The sequence below is a fragment of the Ascaphus truei genome, chromosome 5, assembly GCF_040206685.1.
Source record: "Ascaphus truei isolate aAscTru1 chromosome 5, aAscTru1.hap1, whole genome shotgun sequence".
Lineage (NCBI taxonomy): Eukaryota > Metazoa > Chordata > Amphibia > Anura > Ascaphidae > Ascaphus > Ascaphus truei.
The window spans coordinates 296149061-296170033 of NC_134487.1; the positions used below are offsets into that span (position 1 = coordinate 296149061).

The 20973-nt window shown below is 44.9% G+C and overlaps 1 protein-coding gene across 4 annotated transcripts in view; it reads right to left on the reverse strand.

Annotated features, from left to right (window-relative positions):
- The window catches only part of SCUBE1 (signal peptide, CUB domain and EGF like domain containing 1), a 245748-nt gene that overhangs the window by 132296 nt on the left and 92479 nt on the right, over positions 1-20973 (reverse strand). For all 4 annotated transcript variants that reach the window (XM_075602787.1, XM_075602786.1, XM_075602785.1 and 1 more), the window contains exons 5-6: positions 7103-7228; positions 370-486 (exon numbers count right to left, since the gene is read on the reverse strand). In XM_075602787.1, coding sequence (XP_075458902.1) covers positions 370-486; positions 7103-7228 — 243 coding nt within the window. The remainder of the gene's footprint in view (positions 1-369; positions 487-7102; positions 7229-20973) is intronic.

Genomic DNA, 20973 nt, shown 5'->3' on the forward strand with positions numbered 1-20973 from the left:
GCCAACTAAACAGGACATTCTAACCACTGATACATACTTTACCGGGCCTTGGGGGATAAAGCCTATGAGAAATACAGCTAGACGGGTCAAGCTGCAGATGTACAGTCTAAACTCAATCCATCTAAATAAGGCTACCAAGCAATACATTTTAAGGGACAATGTGTGTTCCCATCAGGGCACTTTAACAAATAAGCCCTAATGTCTATGCAAGATCGGTGGAAATGCATTGGTTTGAAGGCCCTAGAAAGGAACACGAATACTTTAAATTGTTTGTACACAGTCTTTGCAAAGGCCTCTGCTATAAATTCAAGCAATTTTGGATGAACAGCTAAATATATGTAAAATAAAATGTCCTCAAGAGGCACTTACCAATGCATGTTCTGCCATCTGAATGGAGGGCATACTTCTGATGACAACCACACACTGGTCCAGTCTCCGTGTCATCGCAGGTGTGCTGGCAGCCTCCATTTCCATAATTACAGGTTACTAGTTAGGCCCAAAATACATGTACGAACATAAACAGAAATGATAATTACAAACAATTAGTTTTGTACTTTAGTTCCAGAACAGAACAAAACACAGGACAAAATGGCACCAAAATACACCCGATTAATATAATTTTGTCTCGTGCTAGCCACCCACTGCACAAACAAATATGTGCTGAGAAGTCTAGGAATACATTTAAAGTGGGAGTTAGTACTCACATCATTTCACAGCTTATAAAAAGATTTGAATTGAGTTTGACTTCATACCTATGCAGAACAGCTCTAGCCAAATAATAATGATAGCAATATTGATTTTTTTTGTCTTCTCAACAATTGGGTTTCTTTAAAACCCCTCTTACTAGAAAAACTGTTTTATAGCATTACATTATACCCTCAAATGTTTCCATTACGTTATATATGGTCCATGGTCATATTTAATCACAATAATCACCTAAATCGACTATGTTTATTAGACCGTAAATGGCCTTACTGTAAAGAACCCTTTCCTACGGGTGAAATCTACTTCCCTCCAATCTCAAGGGATGACCCCGTGTCCTTTGTCTTGCACTAAATTAGGAGCAAAAGTTCCTCTGAAAGTTCCTTGTATGGTCAGTGGATAGATTTGTAGTAATAATCATCATCATCATCATCATCTTTTATTTACTGTATTTGGCTATATATTCAGAATCACCGGGGGGGCAAGGACAAAACCCATACAACTTAAAACACAGTATTTTAAAGATCTAAATATCTTCTGTGTATATAGTGTGTAATACATCTGGTTACCAAACAAGACTTTCGGAAACAGAAGATGGAAAGTATTGGTTAAAAAAAAAAAAAAAAAATTCTACGTTCCATGAATTCCACCCAAAATATATTGTTCAACGTCTATAGCAGGCCTGCACAACTCCAGTCCTCGAGGGCCGCAAACAGGCCAGGTTTTCAGGATATCCCTACTTAAGCACAGCTGGCTTAATTAGTGGCTCAGTATGACCTCGAGGACTGGAGTTGTGCAGGCCTGGTCTATAGTGTCCAACGTGTGTGGAAATTGAGGCGTTTATAAATCGTGCATGAGGAGCGAGGTCTGAAGAGCCACAAACAAAAGAATAAACTCACAATACACATCAGGAAGAAAATCATGACTCATTGTCCGACTCCAGTAGGTGATGATGAATAGATTTGAATGTCACGACTCTACTCGAGAAGTCAATGGTTCATGGAAGAGCTCCAAGAAGGAAACCGGTTCCGTAGTTGAACTAAATTGTTTGTTTTTTTTAATTCAAACACATACAGGCATACCCCACATTAACGTACGCAATGGGACCGGAGCAGGTATGTAAAGCGAACTTGTACTTAAAGTGAAGCATTACCTTTTTCCCACTTATCGATGCATGTGCTGTACTGCAATCGTCATATACGTGCATAACTGATATAAATAACGCATTTGTAACAGGCTCTATAGTCTCCCCGCTTGTGCACAGCTTCGGTACAGGTTGGGAGCCGGTATTGCTGTTCAGGATGTGCTGACAGGCGCATGCGTGAGCTGCCGTTTGCCTATTGAGTGAGATGTACTTACTCGCGAGTGTACTTAAAGTGAGTGTACTTAAACCGGGGTATGCCTGTACTTTACTTAAGGTGTTTTCAAATCTGCAGTACTCAGGAGCCGTAATACTTATTCTAACTTTGCACGTCCATATGAGGGTTCATTACTGCATCGTGTTTTCATTTCAGTACTCATGTACCTTTGCTTCCCTTCAATTCAAAGGCTAAAAAGGTCAGATAGGCCAATATTCAGATACTTTCTAAGCGTATCCCTGCTGACTGCACGTTTTCACAATATGCGTGTGTATATATTCATATATATTTTTATTTATTTTATTTTAAGACGTGGTTGATGACGAATACGTTTTCTAAGATTTGTAATGTTTTTTTTTTTTTTTTTAAACAGACCAAAACAAACAAAAGAATGAAATAAACAGATGTATTTTTAGAAGGAGATTTTTTTTTTTGCGTTATGTGTGGAGCGTGTGACCTGAGCAAAGAGATAAGCTCGGGTACAGTATATAGATGCGTCTTGCTAAACCAGAGATCTTCCTCATTGAAATAAAAGAGAAAATATCATGGTGGGAGCATTGTCCGGCCACACTATGGAATTACAGAACCCATTCCTTCAAGTAAAGCAGCACATGTTTAAATCGGTTCATTTGCAGCCTTTATGCAGAATTGAAGACAAAGTGCAGGGGAGGCCAACTCTAGTCCTCAAGGGCTACCAACAGGTTTTAAGGATACCCCTGCTTCAGCACAGGTGGCTCAATCAGTGTCTCAGTCGTTGACTGAGCCACCTGTGCTGAAGCAGGGATATCCTAAAAACTTGACCTGTTGGTGGCCCTTGAGGACTGGGGTTGGCCAGCCCTGACAGAGGATGTCTTCTGGTGTTGTGTATTCTTTTGCATCAACTTAATTTCCCACTCGAACGTCGTACACGCGCCTTCTCGCGGATCCCCTATTCTCTGTCCTGGTCTCTCGTGCCTTGGTCCCCTTTCTGTTATAAGCGAGAGAAAACTAGGGGACGTAAAACGGGCCAAAAAGAATGGTTGAATTCTCCGGAGACTGGACATATAGTAGATGGAACGTGTCAAAGAGACACGATCCACACGAAGACTCCCTTTACAAGGCGCACCACAGACCAATAGTTTATGATATAATGTTTGGTCTTACTAGGGTTGTACACCAACAATTAATGATAAAATAAACTTTATTCATATTTTTATATAAAATTGATTTTTCAATAGCAACTAAATATATCATAGATGTTAATCTAAAAGAAGCGATTTAGGTGAATCACATCTACAGACAATAGTGTGTATCATGGTAGTTCAAATGTATTAAATGTCCCCTATAGTGAAGTGGGGTAAAGGACAAAGATTCGTAGTAATAGTATACTAGGTAATAACTGTCTTGATATATAAGTGTCCTGCACACTGTATCAACCTGTGCATAGCATACACATCATAGTCCTACGCTCTCATGGGAGGTAGTGAGAATTCAGATTTTTATGGTCTCCAGAATAAGGTAAGATCAGTTAGATCGGCTAGGGCCAAAAATATTGAAATGCAGCCATAAATGCACCCACACCTTAGTGCAAAGTCTGTGCAAACACATGTGGTGTAAGTATATCTTGGTATCAATATCTCTGTCCAAGATATCACTGAAGGATTTAGCCACCGCTATATAGCCAAGTGGTTACGTACATAAACCCTGATGTATAATTCAGTATATTCTGAAGCCCTGCTTATGGGCTTATGAGCTGTATATATATTCAATGTTGCCCTTATATCCTGTAACTTGTTGTTACAATAACAGGTCAGAGCTCCGGAGAGCCCCCCCCCCCCATGGCACAGTGTGGCGTTTGGAAATCACATATCATAGGACTCATATACTCAGGTGAGTATTAACAGTGTGCTGTAGTGCCTGTCTTGGCAGTTAAACGCAGGCCATGTGTTGCCCTTGCAGCTCCATAGTGGCGTCCGTGCTGCCAAGCGGGCCCTTAGAGGAACGACTAGCTCTGTTATTCAATAGAATCAGATGAATAAACCTGAGGTTCGATACCACAAACTGGATAAACTTAAAAACAGCCGGCTATTACAGACAGGCTAATACAGACAGGCTATTACAGACAGGCTAATACAGGCAGGCTATTACAGACAGGCTAATACAGACAGGCTAATACAGACAGGCTAATACAGACAGGCTAATGCAGACTATTGTCTGTAGATGTGATTCACCTAACTCGCTACTTTTAGATTAACATCTATGATATATTTAGTTGCTATTGAAAAATCAATTTTATATAAAAATATTAATAAAGTTGAATGTATTTTATTTTATCATTAATTGTTAGTGTACAACCCTGGTAAGACCGAACATATCATAAACTATTGGTCTGTGGTGCGCCTTGTAAAGGGAGTCTTCGTGTGGATCGTGTCTCTTTGACACTTTCCATCTACTATACGTCCGTTTCAGTTATATTCCTTGGCAGCACACAATAGGCACATTTGAGTTAGAGCGGGGTATACCTTTCTTCTGTTTATAATTCTCCGGAGACTCGCTGAAATTCAGGGAGAAATCAATAAGTATTAAATAAGGTGCACCGCGTCTTCGACAGCTAATCATTTCTAGAGAGGGGGAATGAGGTCAAGCCAGTTGGGATGCCCCTGCAAGGGGTCCAAGGTAAAAGAAAATGGCAGGATGGGTCCGATGGTCAAGGAGTAACAACCACGAGCAAAAGAGAGTCAAGAACAGCAGAATTTAGGAGAGAAAAAAATCAAAAGCTAGCAAAAAAAGGTAATTGAATGACTAAAACGTCAAGGTTGCATCCATGTGCAACATGACTTTTTATAGTCATTAAATATCCTTTTTTGCTACCTTTTGATTTTCCCCCCTAATTTTTGGTATACAGTACTTGACTCCCTTTTGCTCAAATATGCGAAGCCCTACATGATATTAGAGCCATGCTTAGGTCTTCATAGGCAGGGGGAAGGGGAGGGGAAGACGGGACTCAGAGCCAGACTCTGACGGACCATAGAGAAGCCCAGGGAATACCCAACCAGGTTAAAAAGAACATCTATTTGGGGAGGGGGGTAGGTATCGCTGCTTGAATCTTTGCTTTCTAGGGAAAGATCCACCGGAGCAGTGAATGCATTCAGAACGGGAGGTCTGCTCACATCATTTGGGGCGAGTGGCAACCATGGGAATGCCTGAAAATAGACTTAAGTGCCACATTTGTGCAAGATTACCCTGTAAAGCTTCCATGAAGAGAAGCAGTAAAGGAACAACGTGACCTGGCATATTGACGTTTAATGTCATTTTTTTTTTGCCACGCTTGCTGTTTTCACACAATATTTTGCCAGAAACAAGTCAATTTTTATCTGATTTGCAACTACAGCGAAAAGTGTGCACATCCCTGCATGATATATCATGCATGGAACATTGGGGAAATGATATGGATATTGGATAAATAATGCAGCATACTTTCAAATAAATATTAAATTTAAAAAAAAAAACTACTGTGAAAATAGAAATAGCTGTAACCTTAAAACATCAGTGAAGATAATGAAGTCTGTCTTACGCACTAGAGCAGGAGTGGCCAACTCAGTCCTCAAAGGCCACAAACCGGTCTGATTTTCAGGATATCTCTGCTTCAGCACAGGTGGCACAATCCGTCCTTGCTTCAGCACAGGCGGCTCGATCAGTGGCTCAGTCTTCGATTGAGCCACCTGTGCTGAAGCAGGGATATCCTGAAAACCTGACCTGTTGGCGGCCCTTGAGGACTGGAGTTGGCCAGCCCTGCACTACAAATATTCCCAGCACGGTGTGTGGAATGCTTTTTATTCTAGGTGTGAATACACTGCATTAAGAGGAACATCTGCAGTTTGCAGCGGTAGCACACGGTGTTCTGAAATGCAGGGGCCAAGATTCAGTTTTTCAACCCCTATTCAAGAATTGCGGCCGTGTATTTCTGTATTTCAAGCGTTAACGAAACTCGGTGATATCCATTTCATATTAACCCTTTCCTTGCCCAAGGTGAAGATATGGTTAATATGCTTTCCAAATTTAGATATTAAAGCATAGCTTGAAAAATGCCACAACAAACTCCATGGAAATTCGGATACGCAATGTTTTTCATTCTACTCCAGTCCTCAAGATCTCCCCCTACTGGTCAGGTTTTAATGGCCACCGAATGAGCCACCTGTGCTGAAGCAGGGATATACTGAAAATCAGTTGGGGGGGGGGGGGGGTCTTGAGGACTGGAGTTGAGAACCCCTGCTTTAAAATATGCATGTAAGTATATGAATAAAAAGCTATGAATATAAACCTGCAGGAACTTACTCCTGATGCCGCATTGGGCAGATTATTCTCGGAGGTTGCAGTTTGTAGAAACCCCCCGAATGTGGGATTCCACATCAACATGTGGTAAAATGCTGGATATTTAAAAGGGAACGTAATGTATGCGATTGTAAGGGTATGTGATTTGGATGGAGAAGGAAAAAAAAGGGCAATACCAAGAACCCTGAAAGTACTAGAAGTGTCCTAGTGAAAGGATAGTAGGGAATAAGATGATGTGAAGATGAGGGGAGCAGTTATTGGAAAACGGAGACTCAAAAGAGTTGAACTCGTATGTTTCACGTCTCTCTCTCTCCTCATTGGCTGCTTGGAAAAAAAACAAAAAAGAAGGAGGCGGTGGTGTGGGAAATATGTTTGGACAAGGAGAGAAATCGAAATGATGCCTTTACTGGCAAATTAATATTGTAGGGAAAACACCGCCTATCTGGACCACACTGGTCCTTTTTCAAGCTATGTTGCCTGAAGAACAGACTTCAGCAGCCCTGAAAGCTTGCAGGCAGTCTTCTAAAATGAATTAATATTTAATTAACAATGAATTATTATCCATATTATAACCATTGCATTGACATATACAACAAGAACAGCAACACATTAGAGGTCAGAATATGTTTTTGGGGGAGAAATTAGCACACACAATGAATGAAAGGCCATGATATGTATTCCCAAAGCAAGGGCGTTTGTACAATTCAACAACTGGGTCTTCAACTACCTACATGTGCAGCCCCTCTGGTTTTTAGCAAGTTCAAAGCCAGGCCTACATTCACAGGCCACTCCGACTTTCGGCGTCTCCCTGCAGATGTGCGCACACCCATGGTCTTTGTTCATGCAGTTCATGCCTTCTGCAAAGAGAGAGAAAAACAAAAAATGTAAAAAAAAAATGAAGGTCAACTTACAAACGGGAAACAATATACAGTACTCATCGATGGAGAGAAATGGGTGAATCACGGGGAACATCGGGATGGAGTCTGCAGATAGGGGGCGCAGATCATGCAAACTGCTACAAAATATACATGGCAGATACAAAAATGGGTACACCCAAAATAAGTAAGGGAAGAAATACAGGTTTGTGAGTTTGCTGATGTTTTGGCAAATAAATCTATTCTTTCATTTATTTTCCATGTGCCTGTGTTCTGAATTTAAGGCTGGGTTACATTTCTAATGCTTACCTGAGGAATAGGAGATCTCTTGAAAGCTTATAGTATCAAATATTAGTCCAAATAAAAAAATTAAAAACGTATCGCCTAATACTGAAATACTCATTTCTAATGCAGCAATTCTTGTTGGACCACAGCCTACAAATAAACATGCTGCATTATAAAGGAGTGACCATGCAGATCAATACATTGCAGGATGCTTTGGAGTTCAATCCATCGTCCTAGATGGCAGCCAAATTTTTGCTTCGATCTGAAGAACAGTTTGTCCTTCCAGAAGGCTGCAGCAAAAAAAAACCAAAAATAGCCAACCTATAAATGCAGTAAATTGCCAGCGAGCGTCTGCTAACAGCTATCAGACTAACACTTCAGGTCCATAAATCATGTTAATATCGCAAATGTTGACACTATCATTTGAATGTTTTTAGTGCCAGTTTAGACAAGCAAGTGAGAGAGATACACGGAGCCCCCAAAGATTAGGACCATTACCACCCAATGGAAATAGACCCCCGGCAGCCATATGTGTTTAATCATTAGAAGAAAGTGACAAGCTATTGTCAACGTTTAATCGTTGTATCCTTCTTATCAAACACTGAAAGTATGTATGTCTTTATTTATATAGCACACAGGACTAAAAGACCATTTTATTTAATAGATATCTATACTTATATATTTAGGCACTGTACCGTGTATAAGTTTCACTGGATGTGCACTGAGCTCTGTCTGTGTTTTATGTTCTGTCTCTGGTTTTTAATATTTATTTATATAGCGCCATTATTGTACAGAGCGCTTCACAGCAGTAATACACGGGACAATCATATAAATAAAAAAATAATACAAATAACAGATCATGGGAATAAGTGCTTCAGGCGTAAAAGTAACATATAGGAAAAGAAGCTCCTGCTCTGAAGAGCTTACAATCTAGTTGGTAGGAGGAATATACAGATACAGTAGGAGGGCATACTGGTAAGTGCGTGTGCAGGGGGCCAAGTTTTAAGTGTCAGGTGTATAGTGTTAGCCACGGAGCTACTCATATGCTTCGTTAAGCAGGGGTGTTTTAAGGTGGGTCTTAAAAAGGTGGATAGAGAGGGTGCTAGTCGCATATTGAGGGGAAGGGCATTCCTGAGGTGTTGGGCAGTGAGAAAGGTTTAAGGCGGGAGAGGGCTTTAGATACAAAGGGGGTAGAGAGAAGACATCCTTGAGCGGAACACAAGAGTCGGGATCGTGCATAGCATGAAATTAGGGCGGAGACGTAAGGAGGGGCAGAAGAGTGTAAAGCTCAAAAAGTGAGGAGAAGAATTGAATGTGTGATACGGGATTTGATAGGAAGTCAGGAGAGGCATTTCAGCAGGGGAGACACCGAGCCAGTGATTCTGGCAGCAGCGTTTAGGATAGATTGTAGGGGAGACAGGTGAGAGGCAGGAAGGCCGGACAGCAGGAGGTTACAGTAATCAAGACGGGAGAGAATGAGGACCTGAGTCAGAGTTTTAGCAGTCGAGCAACAGAGGAAAGGGCGAATCTTTGTGATATTGCGGAGGAAAAAGCGACAGATTTCAGATACTTTTGAATATGAGAGGAGAATGTGAGAGGTCACACTAACTAAGAAACCCCAATTTTGTTACTGTTGTATATTTTAGGTTACTTTCCTAGTAGCTCTCCAGTTGGCCCAATTCAATATATAAATATATAAATACCACGGGACTGGGTTTTGAGCTTGCTAAGATTCATCATTATCATTTATTTTTTGAGTAAAAAACACGCCTCCACTTACGGAGGCGTCGCAATGCTTTACCGTTAAACACATTGAAATGATAAGCAATTGTTTTGTTAGACAGGGAAAGCCAGAAGGAACAGGGAAGTCTCACACCGAGCCCGAAACAGTGGTAAAGTCAGTACACACCGGAGTTCAGGGGGTAGCGAGTTCCAGAGCTCTGAAGCTGCACGCTAGAAGTTCCGCCCGCCCAGTGTAGGGTGCATCACCCTTGGCAAGGAGAGTCGGGCCCCGCCTAAGAGCTTGAGATCATATCCAGTATCTCTCCACGGCTTCAAGAGAGACTTCAGATAAGCAGGCCCTTGACCTTGCAAGGTTTTAAAGGTCATTGTCTATTGCCCATATCTAGATATAAAACAAAACATGGCTGCTATCACCTCCCTACCAAATAATGATGTAAACAGATGACATATGGAGAAATGTAACACACTGAAAACATTGCTGAATATCTTTCGTTTTTAGCTTTCCCGTGTTTGTACTTTCTGAAGGGATTGTAACTGTAAATTAGTTGTTGCAAAGAGTTGTTTTATGCAAATAAGGCCTTCGCTCAAACTCTGAAGCCACTTCCCCGTGCACGAGAAGATTTTAAATCTCATTAGAATGGGGCTTGAGTCTTCTCCAACCTTGGGAAGCTGCTTCACAACATATTGAATGTGGGCTCAGGGTCTCTTTGGGAGGCACATGACAATAAAAGGAGACGGCAAAAAAATGCCAGTGTTGTATAGAGCAGCCATGCTACCCGATAAAAGTACAGCCGTGCTACAAGATGTTGGCCGAAAGACAGAAGAGAGCCAGCTGTTCATATGTCGCAAGATAAACAAGTGGAAGGTTTGCACAGCAATTACATGTGTTTTCAATTTCAAAACTAAAACACGCATAGCAATAGGATCATCGCCTCCTGTAGATGGAATAGTGGGGTTATGTTACACAGAATGCCCCTGCTCGGAGTGGCAGCCAGAGAAAGTACATCTGTCATTAAGCCCCAAAGCAGGGTCTTGTGTCTAGGATTCAAAACAGGCATGTGTCAAAAAAAAATAATAATTCAACTTCATGTTGTCAGCGCTAAAGGCAAAAGATTTGTGGTTCTGCAAAGGGAGCGGAGGAGGAGGCAGGTTTGGCTGTTGTAGAATCTGCAAGTATCCAGTGCTCAAGGCCACCAACAGGTCAGGTTTTCTGGCTAGCCCTGCTTCAGCACTTGTGGCTCAATCAGCTGAAGCAGGGATAGCCTGAAAGTCTAATCTGTTGGTGGCCTTTGAGGACTGGAGTTGCCCATCCCTGATCTAGTCTCATGAATACAGCTACTTCAGCCTCTCTGGTACAGCCAACGCACACGCACGAAACCTCCTCTCCATCACAAGATTACAGTAAACAGGCACTTGATGATCTCAGAGATTGCACGTTGTTTTTGAAGCTTCAACGTTAGGTTCATTCTCCTAACCTTTCCCTGCCACACATTGAAATTAAACAGAATTTCTATAGAATACCATCATTATTTTTCTTCTTTGGTGTGGATTAAGGCTTTCGTGTAACATTTTACATATGTTATTTACACAAAACATTACACCAGACCAGCATTCCAGAGTATTCCCTAAATACCGCAGCTTTCTGATACCCCATCTCAAAGTGCTGTCCATGCATTAATCTTTGGTATCCAAGTCACAGGGTCACGGGTACAATGGCAGGAGATGCTGACTCTGCATAGTGCCTTCACTACAATACACAACACAGAAAGAAAGCCTTTGGCCAAACCCACCAGTAGACTTGGCACAATGACGTTTCCCAGCATTCAGAAAGAATTTGACTGTAAACAAAAACATGTCTTAATAGGGAACACTGCAAAGGCACAGAGCTTTCTTCTAACGCTAGAGAAAAAAAATCCAAGAAAATGTCTTATAAATAAAAAGAAGAAGAAGATCTCATCCAAATACTGTACAGTACTCATTTACTCTGCAGTACGAAGCGAAAACTCAAATTCAGTTTAAACCCCAGCAAAAGTTTGGCCACCTGTGGCTGGGAATATTTTGCTTTAGGTGCCATTGCATTTAGTAACTTATTGACTGCAGTAAAGTGAAATCTTTATTTATTTTTAGCACTTTTATCATAATGCAAAACATGCAATAGCTGTTAATGTACAGACCTGAAATAGCAACTGCAAACAACACAATATAGGCACAAATCAGAATACAGCAAACTTTTTATAAGTGGTCGAAAAGTGGCTTATAGCCAACAGAGGAGGCAATACTGCAGTGATTGCGCATGAAACAAGCTCAGATCAAATTCACAATGGTAGCATATATTATAAATCTATGAAAATATTATTTGACCTCGTAATTTTTTTCACTATTCCTATTTTTCCCCCCGCCAATTTTTACGTTTTGGTGGGTGAAAAAAGCAACAAGAAACCTCCACCGTTAGGATATAGCAAATAAAAAGATCACTTGTGAGCACATTCACATGTCTTAGACCAGCCGTGCGCAAACTGGGGGGCGCGACACTGTCTGCAGGGGGTGCGACACTGTCTGTGGGGGGCGCGCGGTTTACAGAGACCCCGCGCGCTTCCCGAAGGCACTTAAATTAAGTGCCGGGGGAGCTGCAGGGCCTATGTAAACTATGGCAACATGACAACGGAGCTGACACCAGTGCGGGTGAAGGGGGGGCGCGGGGCTGAGGTGACCGCCAGCAAGGGGGCGCAGGGAACAAAGTTTGTGCCCCCCTGACTTAGGCTGGTCTGCAACCCTGCCTTTCACCCTTATCATCTAGCATACAGTGCTTCCACTGCAGCAAGGGATTCTGGGAAATGACATGCAAATGTCACCGTTTGCCTGAAATCCATTTTTACATGGAACCCTTATAAGCTAATGCTTGCTGTCAACATAGCTTTTAAGCACAGCATTGGAATATTTTTTATTTGGACTCACAATGTATGTCAAAGGACAAGCTTTCGAGAGTTCTCTCTTCCTCAGGTCGGCAATACTGATTAACAGAGGAATCTATACATATCTTTAGTGTACGAGTCCTGGACAAGTTCAACATCATAGCTCTTCTAGGCAAAGTTCTCCTTAAGTCGACGAGACTGGACCTCAAAAGTGTGATCAGACGAACAGTTTCTCCGGAGTTTATTATATGGACTCAGAGGAATGTTCCAAAGCCATTTAGGATGGTGGTTGCCATCATCATGAAGATAGCCGTTAACAGCTAAGCCTTTATGTACTTTAGTATGCATCACCTTGTCTACCTCAACGGAGAGTACAAAGTCCAGAAAGACTATATCACAAGGGTTGATACGATAGGTGTACTTTAGCCCGACAGTAGGTCATTGTTTTTTTAAATCAGAGGGCACCTTCAAGATCTTCCCCACTTCCATCCCAAATGATTGAGGTCCTTGTTAAAGCGGCCGTAGTACACCAGACTTGCCCCCAGCCACGTATTATTCCAGATGTAATTGGATTCCCAAAACCCCATATAGAGGTTAGCATAGCTGGGGGCGAACCTGGCACCCATGGCCGTACCACAAGTCTGGAGGTAGAACACATCATTGAACAATAAATAGTTTTTTTTTTAATATAAAATTAATATCAATAATCTTCTGTAGATCAAGCCAGAGGCAACTCTATACCTAAAGATTTTTGGATGCCTTGTCAGATTTTCTTCCAATGAAATGAGCTATTTATTTGGCCACTCCACTAAAGATAAAACGAATGCTACCAGCTTAAGCCAAAACTAATGTAACACCTTAAAAGTCTGTAAAGACTATTTATATGTAGCATGAAAATACAAACTTGTCTTGTGACTTATAATTTAATGAAAAGTCAGATAACAAAGGAGTTAAGCAGTTAAATTCATCCAAATTATGGGCGAATTCCAACAGTTTCAAATATAGCAGCTTCATCCTTACACGATTCCAGATTCCCAAAGCACAACCTATAGCTTCACACAGAAAAATGTAACTGAAAAAAAACACATCTAGATTTTACAGTATTGATAAAAAAGGACAAAATCACTTAACTAAATCCTCTGTGTTCTCCCCACTTACTGCAGAGGTGAACAGAAAAACGTTGCAATGAACTAGAAATACCCAATTTGCATCTTATTTGTGTCGTAATGGTAGTTATCAGATTCAACTTAAGAGGTTTTTTCATTATCTTATGTGATCAACGTTATGTTAATGTACTCCACAAAACCCCGCCGTTTTCTACAACGCAGGCACTTTTCATTAAAACCATATTGTGATATATACATAGGTAAAGCTGGAAATTCTTTTCCTTCCCAGAGCAGTCTGTAAATCTTCAGGAAAGCAAAGTTCATGGGTGCATTGAAACAGGGGAACAGACTATGTTTGTGCTAAAGGAAAGCCCCCTTTTTATCCAGAACAATAATGCCAGATTGTGTTATTCTAAAGGGTTGTTTCCATAGTAATGCCATCAATAACATTTTCTGCATCCTTTTTCCTTAAAGGCACCGAAATGCTACAAGCACCGCCGGTCAACACAGGGGAAAAAAGGACAATTAGCTTTTCTTTCCCGACAGCAAAAGAAAGCTGTTTTTCACCTCATCAATAGAAAATCATGTAGGAAAAGAATAATAAAACAGTTACAAGAAGCACGGAGAAGCCTATTAGTGACAAAAGCTTTTCTTTTTCTCCCCTTACCATGAATAATTACAACTCTTCAAAAAGAAATGAGCGCAACGAAGAGCTCGTCGCGGCTTTTGGATGGTAAAACAAACATTTGCCTATACAAGGATTTCCCTTTCATGAAGGCAGCTAACTTTGTGGTATAAATGGGACCGAACTCAATGAATATCTGATGCAATCTGGTCTAAAATATGAAACGAGGATTTCATTCATCTATTATATGCAGAGCAGGGTAAAGACGAGACTTTAAAGGAGAAGTCCCCACATAGGTCGGAAAAAACATTGTTTTTAAACAAGTTTGTGTAATGGGCTCTGTGTATCAGCTACTTTACATGCATCTGTGCGAGTCATGATGGCTTCATAATTACTATACAAATCAATGGACTAAACTGGGAGAACAAGTCACCTCTAATGACTGACCAACAGTTTCATCACCAAAGCCCATGAACATGTCAAAGTCTTCCAAAGCTTTTACCATGACAAATAAAAAGCTTCAAAATATACATAAACACTTCTACTTGTCCATTTTTTTAAATGGGGCAAATCAGCTACATTTAATGTAATAAACATGTCACTGTCCTTCGTAGTCTTATGTGTACGAAGTACGGTCACCTTCTATGAATGACTGCCCCACACCTCTGGAATGCCCTCCCCCCTCAATATCGGACTGGCACCGTCTCTCAACCATTAAGACCCACCTTAAAACACACCTGCTTCAGGCCGGTTCTATACTGCGCACGCGCGGCAGTTTTAGTTGGATCTTTTGATAAAGTCAATTAGACGAAACGCGTAGAGTTATGTGATCAAGTGATCAAGTTCCTGTGGTCTTATTTTAAATGGATCTTCTATATAATCTTTTTAAAGGCGTTTGGAAGTTTTTACTTAATTTGTTCATTAAACCTATCTGGTTGGGAGTAGCGATTTCCATAAGGACACTGACAGCACTAAAGAAACATCATTCTGATAATCAGATGAGATTCAGCAGTGGGAGAGAGCAGGAGCTCTGATTGCAGTCACCGCAAGACACCTGAGAGCAGGCGGCGTTCGGTGTGTTGGAGAGATGGATCTGACTACGCCAGAGCTTTGTGGGCTGCGGTTAAAGATTGTACTCCTACAGATATGCTTATTTTATCTACTATCTTGTAAGTAGAATCAGTGCTTATGCTGTGGAAGTCCTGAATATACTTACTTCACCATATTGGCTTCTTCTCTTTATTTATAGATATACTAAACCCTCATCCTCTACAGTTGGACAATTGGACTATTTATTTATACCAGTGTTTATTATTTTAAAGACATTGTATTGGTTTGCGCTGTTATGTATGTATGTATATACATATAAACATACATCTATCTATATATTTCTGAAACCGTTGTATGCGTGTCTGGTTGTCCTGTCCCTAGCGGCAATCACATTGGACCTTTGGCCCGTTACTCCGCCTCAGGCCAATGAGATGGCTCCCTTGGCCTGCCTGCCCCCGCACACCTCTCATTGGCCTGAGGCGGAGTGACGGGCCAAAGGTCACACACACACACACACACACACACCACCCCCCCCTCCCCCCCCCCGTGTGTCCCTTCCCGCATTGCCTCCAAGCTCACACCCCGGCGCCGCTACAGTCAGCGGGGGAGCGGAGCGAGCGCCCGGGACACAGCGGGGGAGCGGCCACAACACGCTGCCTCCCGCCTCAGATCCACGTGGGAGCGGCCGGACGGGTGAGGGAGCGGCCGGACGGGTGAGGGAGCGGCCGGACGGGTGAGGGAGCGGTCGGACGGGTGAGGGAGCGGCCGGACGGGTGAGGGAGTGGCCGGACGGGTGAGGGAGCGGCCGGACGGGTGAGGGAGCGGCCGGACGGGTGAGGGAGCGGCCGGACGGGTGAGGGAGCGGCCCACAACAGGCGGGACGTTTCGGGGGGGGGGGGGGGGGCACAGACGGAAGATTTTTTTGGGGGGGACAGACTGAAGGTTTCGGGGGGGGACACAGACGGAAGGTTGGGGGGGACGACAGACGACCGGCAGACACTGGGGGAAGGTGGAGCAAGCGGCCACATGATACATTGTCACTTACCTCCCCCCCTTACCTCCCGTCACCCCCCCCTTCACCTCCCGTCACCCCCCCTTCACCTCCCGTCACCCCCCTCCCCCTTCACCTCACGTCACCCCCCCCTTCACCTCACCCCCCCCCTTCACCTCCCGTCACCCCCTCTTCACCCCCCCTTCACCTCCCGTCACACCCCCCCTTCACCTCCCGTCACACCCCCCCTTCACCTCCCGTCACCCCCCCCTTCACCTCCCGTCACCCCCCCCTTCACTTCCCGTCACCCCCCCCTTCACCTCCCGTCACCCCCCCCTTCACCTCCCGTCACCCCCCCTTCACCTCCCGTCACCCCCCCTTCACCTCCCGTCACCCCCCCCCTTCACCTCCCGTCACCCCCCCCTTCACCTCCCGTCACCCCCCCTTCACCTCCCGTCACCCCCCCCCCCCTTCACCTCCCGTCACCCCCCCCTTCACCTCTCGTCACCCCCCCTTCACCTCCTGTCACCCCCCCTCCCTTCACCTGTCACCCCCCCCTCCCTTCACCTGTCACCCCCCCCTCCCTTCACCTGTAACCCCCCCTCCCTTCACCTCCCCCCTCCCTTCACCTCCTCCCTCCCTTCACCTCCTCCCTCCCTTCACCTCCTCCCTCCCTTCACCTCCCGTCACCCCCCGCTTCACATCCCATCACCCCCGTCACTCCCCCTTCACCTCCCGTCACCCCCCCTCCCTTCACCTCCCGTCACCCCCCCTCCCTTCACCTCCCGTCACCCCCCCTCCCGTCACCCCCCCTCCCTTCACCTCCCGCACCCCCCCACTTCCCTTCCTCCCCTCCACCTCCCGGCACCCCCCTTCCACCTCCCGGCACCCCCCTTCCACCTCCCGTCACCCCCCCTCCACCTCCCGTCACCCCCCCTCCCTTCACCTCCCTCCCTTTACCTCCCGTCACCCCCCCTCCCTTCACCTCCCGTCACCCCCCTCCCTTTACCTCCCGTCACCCCCCCTCCCTTCACCTCCCGCACCCCCCCCCCCACTTCCCTTCCTCCCCTCCACCTCCCGGCACCCCCCCTCCACCTCCCCCTCAACTCCCCTCACTCCCCTCACCCCCCCTTCACCTACCCTCACCCCCCCCCTTCACCTACCCTCACCCCCCTTCACCCTCCCCTCCCCTTCACCTACCTTCCACCCCCCGTCCACCTCTCTTAGGGCCCTCAGGGAAGATCTAACCTATGCAGGTGGGTCACAGACCCCCTGCTCTCACACTACCTCCTTCCCTGCTCCTCCGGTGCCCTCTGGCTAGCGTGGTCTCTCCCCCACGCTTCCCTTTCCTGCCTCCCGAGAATCCAGCCCTCCCATTCGCTCCCTGGCGTCAGGTGACTCCGCTAAGGCTCCTGGGAGTTGTAGTTACTGGCTGAGCCTATACCTTATTGGCCAGCCGTTCGCGCGCTTCCACTGCGCATGTGCGACCTCTCTCCGCTCTGACCTCGCTCCCCAATATTCCGCAACAACATGGCGGCGCCCTATACTGTCGGGCCGCCGCGGAACCTCCACCACTACATTTAGGAACATATAACACATCCCTACACACACACACACACACACACACACACACACACACACACACACACACACACACACACACACACACACACACACACACACACACACACACACACACACACACACACACATACTGTGACATAGTCCAAAGATATTAGGCAGCTTTCAGCCCCGTTTTAGGTCAGAAAGTGCAGGAATAGTTAAAAATGATCCATTCCACAGCTTCACATTAACTCAGACTGCTGGATGGAAAATCCAGACCACAGATTACAATGGGTCTAGTTCTCCCTCACCTGCTCTTCTAATCACTTGCACAGGTATTTAGAACAGAGAGGTTTGCATTTCTGTCTCTCTCCTTAGAGCCTGGAGACTGGGGGTATCGCTGCTCCCCGGAATCCAGTTCGGGGTGGACGGCCCCTTCAAGTATCACAGTACCAGAGGATTTGCCTGGACACTTGGGACCGTGTTCCCACCACAAACAGATAAGACAAAACAAATGTTAATTGCTGTTGCTAAAAGACTGTGCTGTATCTAGTGACCCTAAATGAGAGGGCATTGTTTTAAGCTGGGGAACCAGGTTAGTTGGCCCAGTTAGTTCGCAGTTAGAGGCTGATTCTGATGTGTAGTTAGTTCCCTGAAAGGGATAGGATTTCTTTATATGATTTGGTTTTTTTATTTCTTAAAAGAGACACTGTGTGAAATGCTATAACACGGATATGAGTAAACCGCTGAAGGTTAAATGTCTGAGTACCTCCTGCCTACACATGTTAAAGCTGCAGTACCTTACTTGGATGAAAATAAAGCAGGCAGAAGCCTGAGTTAAGCAACGTAATACTTTGCATGTTCCTGTTTGTTGTATAAATAACCCTAGAAGACTGTGTCGGGAAGAACCCAGACAGACGTCAGCGCTACAAAAGAGGGGCGTTTGTCACAATACATGCATATCTAGCCCATACTTCACCCCCCCCCCCAATCGCAGATCAGGTCCCCTAAGGTGTTCTGGGGTCTGGCTATATGTCTCTGTGTGGTGCACACCTGCTGGCAACAGGAGGGCCTGAGTCTCCCGCGATGAGATGGAGGACAACAGGAACAGGTTACTGGGGTGAATACCTTCGTTCTCGTTCAATGGTGCAGCGCCTCCATCTATAGTAAGCCCCAGGGATGCGGGGTGGAATCCTTACCACAGAAATCCCCCTCCCAGGGATTGAGAGATTCCAGTCTCACACAAGGATTATCTTTAAAAGCAGCAGTCTCTTTATTCTCTTGGGCAGCAGCCGACAGGTACAGTTGATGCACAGTCCACTAACGGTTTGCCTTTGTGATGGTCCCTGCCGCCACTCTGGACCCTACGGGCATCCAGAGTGGGGCCAGCTCTTCCCTCACCCCCTAAGCAGAGTGAGAGGTATTTGGTCCACCTCACTAACTATAGCTATAGCAGCTCTACTCAGAAGCTGCTCACTCCTCTGCTCCCTAACACTAACTCACTCTGAACTAACACAGACAGAACTAAATAGGAAATGCACTGCTCTTTATGACTTCAGCAGGCACCGCCCCTGTGTCTCTTGATTGGACACAGGGTCAGGTGACCTACCTCCACCATTCAGGGCAAGTGCTTGAAGTGGGGGAAATCCATGATAACTCCTGGCAACCTGCCCGTACCAGGGATTATACCAGGAGGATAGAACTATAGCCCCATTTCTTACCAGGGCTACATATACATACACACATAAATACATACACATACACACATACATATGTACACACACATACAGTAACTCACTATACACACAAAAAGCATGCGGCACAGGCATGCGTGCGCACGACCGCACACAGTATAGAACGGCCATAATGAAGCATATGAGTAGCTCCGTGGCTGATACTTTACACCTCCTACATAAAGCTTGGCCCCTTGCAGATGCGCTTACTGTCTCCGTACGTTCTTCCTACCTACAAATTACATTGTAAGCTCTTCGAGAGCAGGGACTCCTTTTACAAAATGCTATTTTTATGTCTGAAGCACTTCTTCCCATTACGTTTTATTTGTATTATTTGTTATATATAGGATCACCACGTGTATTACTGCTGCGAAGCGCTATGTACATTAATGGCGCTATATAAATAAAGACATACTGTACATACATCTTGTAGAAAGATCGTTTAAGGGTGCAGTGCTAGGGTCTCTTTCTATTCAAGTTTCAGCCAGATATAATATGCAAGGTGGACCTTCCCGTTGATAATTTGTGCGATTGTCTTGACAAAGGGCTGAGTGCGATGGCGGAAACATTGATACTACACATTTATTTATTTGGGTTAGGTCTACTGGACTGTCAGTTTGGCCTTTATTGTCCAGATATTATTATTACTGTGTTTGGATAAGCTACGGCCAATGTCATTTTGGGGGCGGCAAAAAATGTCCACCCCCATTTGCCGCGCTCACGGCCTATCGGACCTCATGGGAAGGGACTAAGGCTGGAATTATGGCCTCTGCGCGGCCGTGTGCGAACGAGCGCGCCACCGCACGCACTCCAGCAGCCCAAGCGATTTGTGAACTTGGCTGCAGGAGATTGTAGACGTGATGTGGGGGTGTGGCGGACACGTCACAAGCTGGTACGCGCTCATTGGCTTGAACCAGCTCACGTGCACCGACGTCACGTGGCAGCCGCCTGAAAATACATTTGTTGTATTTTTCAAAACGCTACTGCGTCAGCACGCCTCTTCGCCGGCAGGCGCACAGGCAATGTGGTAACTTGCATAGCCCAGTACAGCAAGAGTGCTTGCCGGGCGCGCGCATGCAGCGACGCCAGTACCATAATCTCAGCCTTACTTAACTGTGCTGGCCGTCTCCGTTCTGCCGCCTTGTTTTTCCTTCAAAATAGAGTGTCAAATGACGCCGCGATGTCACAAATGATGTTACATGGCGTCATGACGCTGCGTTGCCATGGTAATGAGACACCGTGCGACGTCATTTGACGCTGGATTCTGAAGGAGAAGCAGGGCGGCAGACACAGGCAAGTGCCCACGGGCGTCGGATTTTGCCAATCCGCCGCACCTCTGGCAGTTAGACAAGTCACAAACTTTTGCAAAGAAGGGGGGGGGGCGTGTTGGTCCTTTCTTCCATGTAGCAACAAAGGAGGGAGAGGGTCCTTCATCAGGTGGAGGTGTTGGAAAGCTTGTAACACATCAACTACTTGTAGGTCCTATAAAAGGTGTCTTTAACGTTGCAATCAGGCATTAAACCCTTGCAATGCACTGCAGCCCCCTCACTATCAGGGTTTGAAATGGGATAAAATAGGCAAGCATATGAGTAATGCAGGTGAAATGTATATGTTACCATAAAAAATATAACATTATTATTAACCATATGAGAAGTGTTAATCAGATACTCCTGCATTAAACACGATTGTGGCTATGCATAAAGATCTAAAATGTTGTTT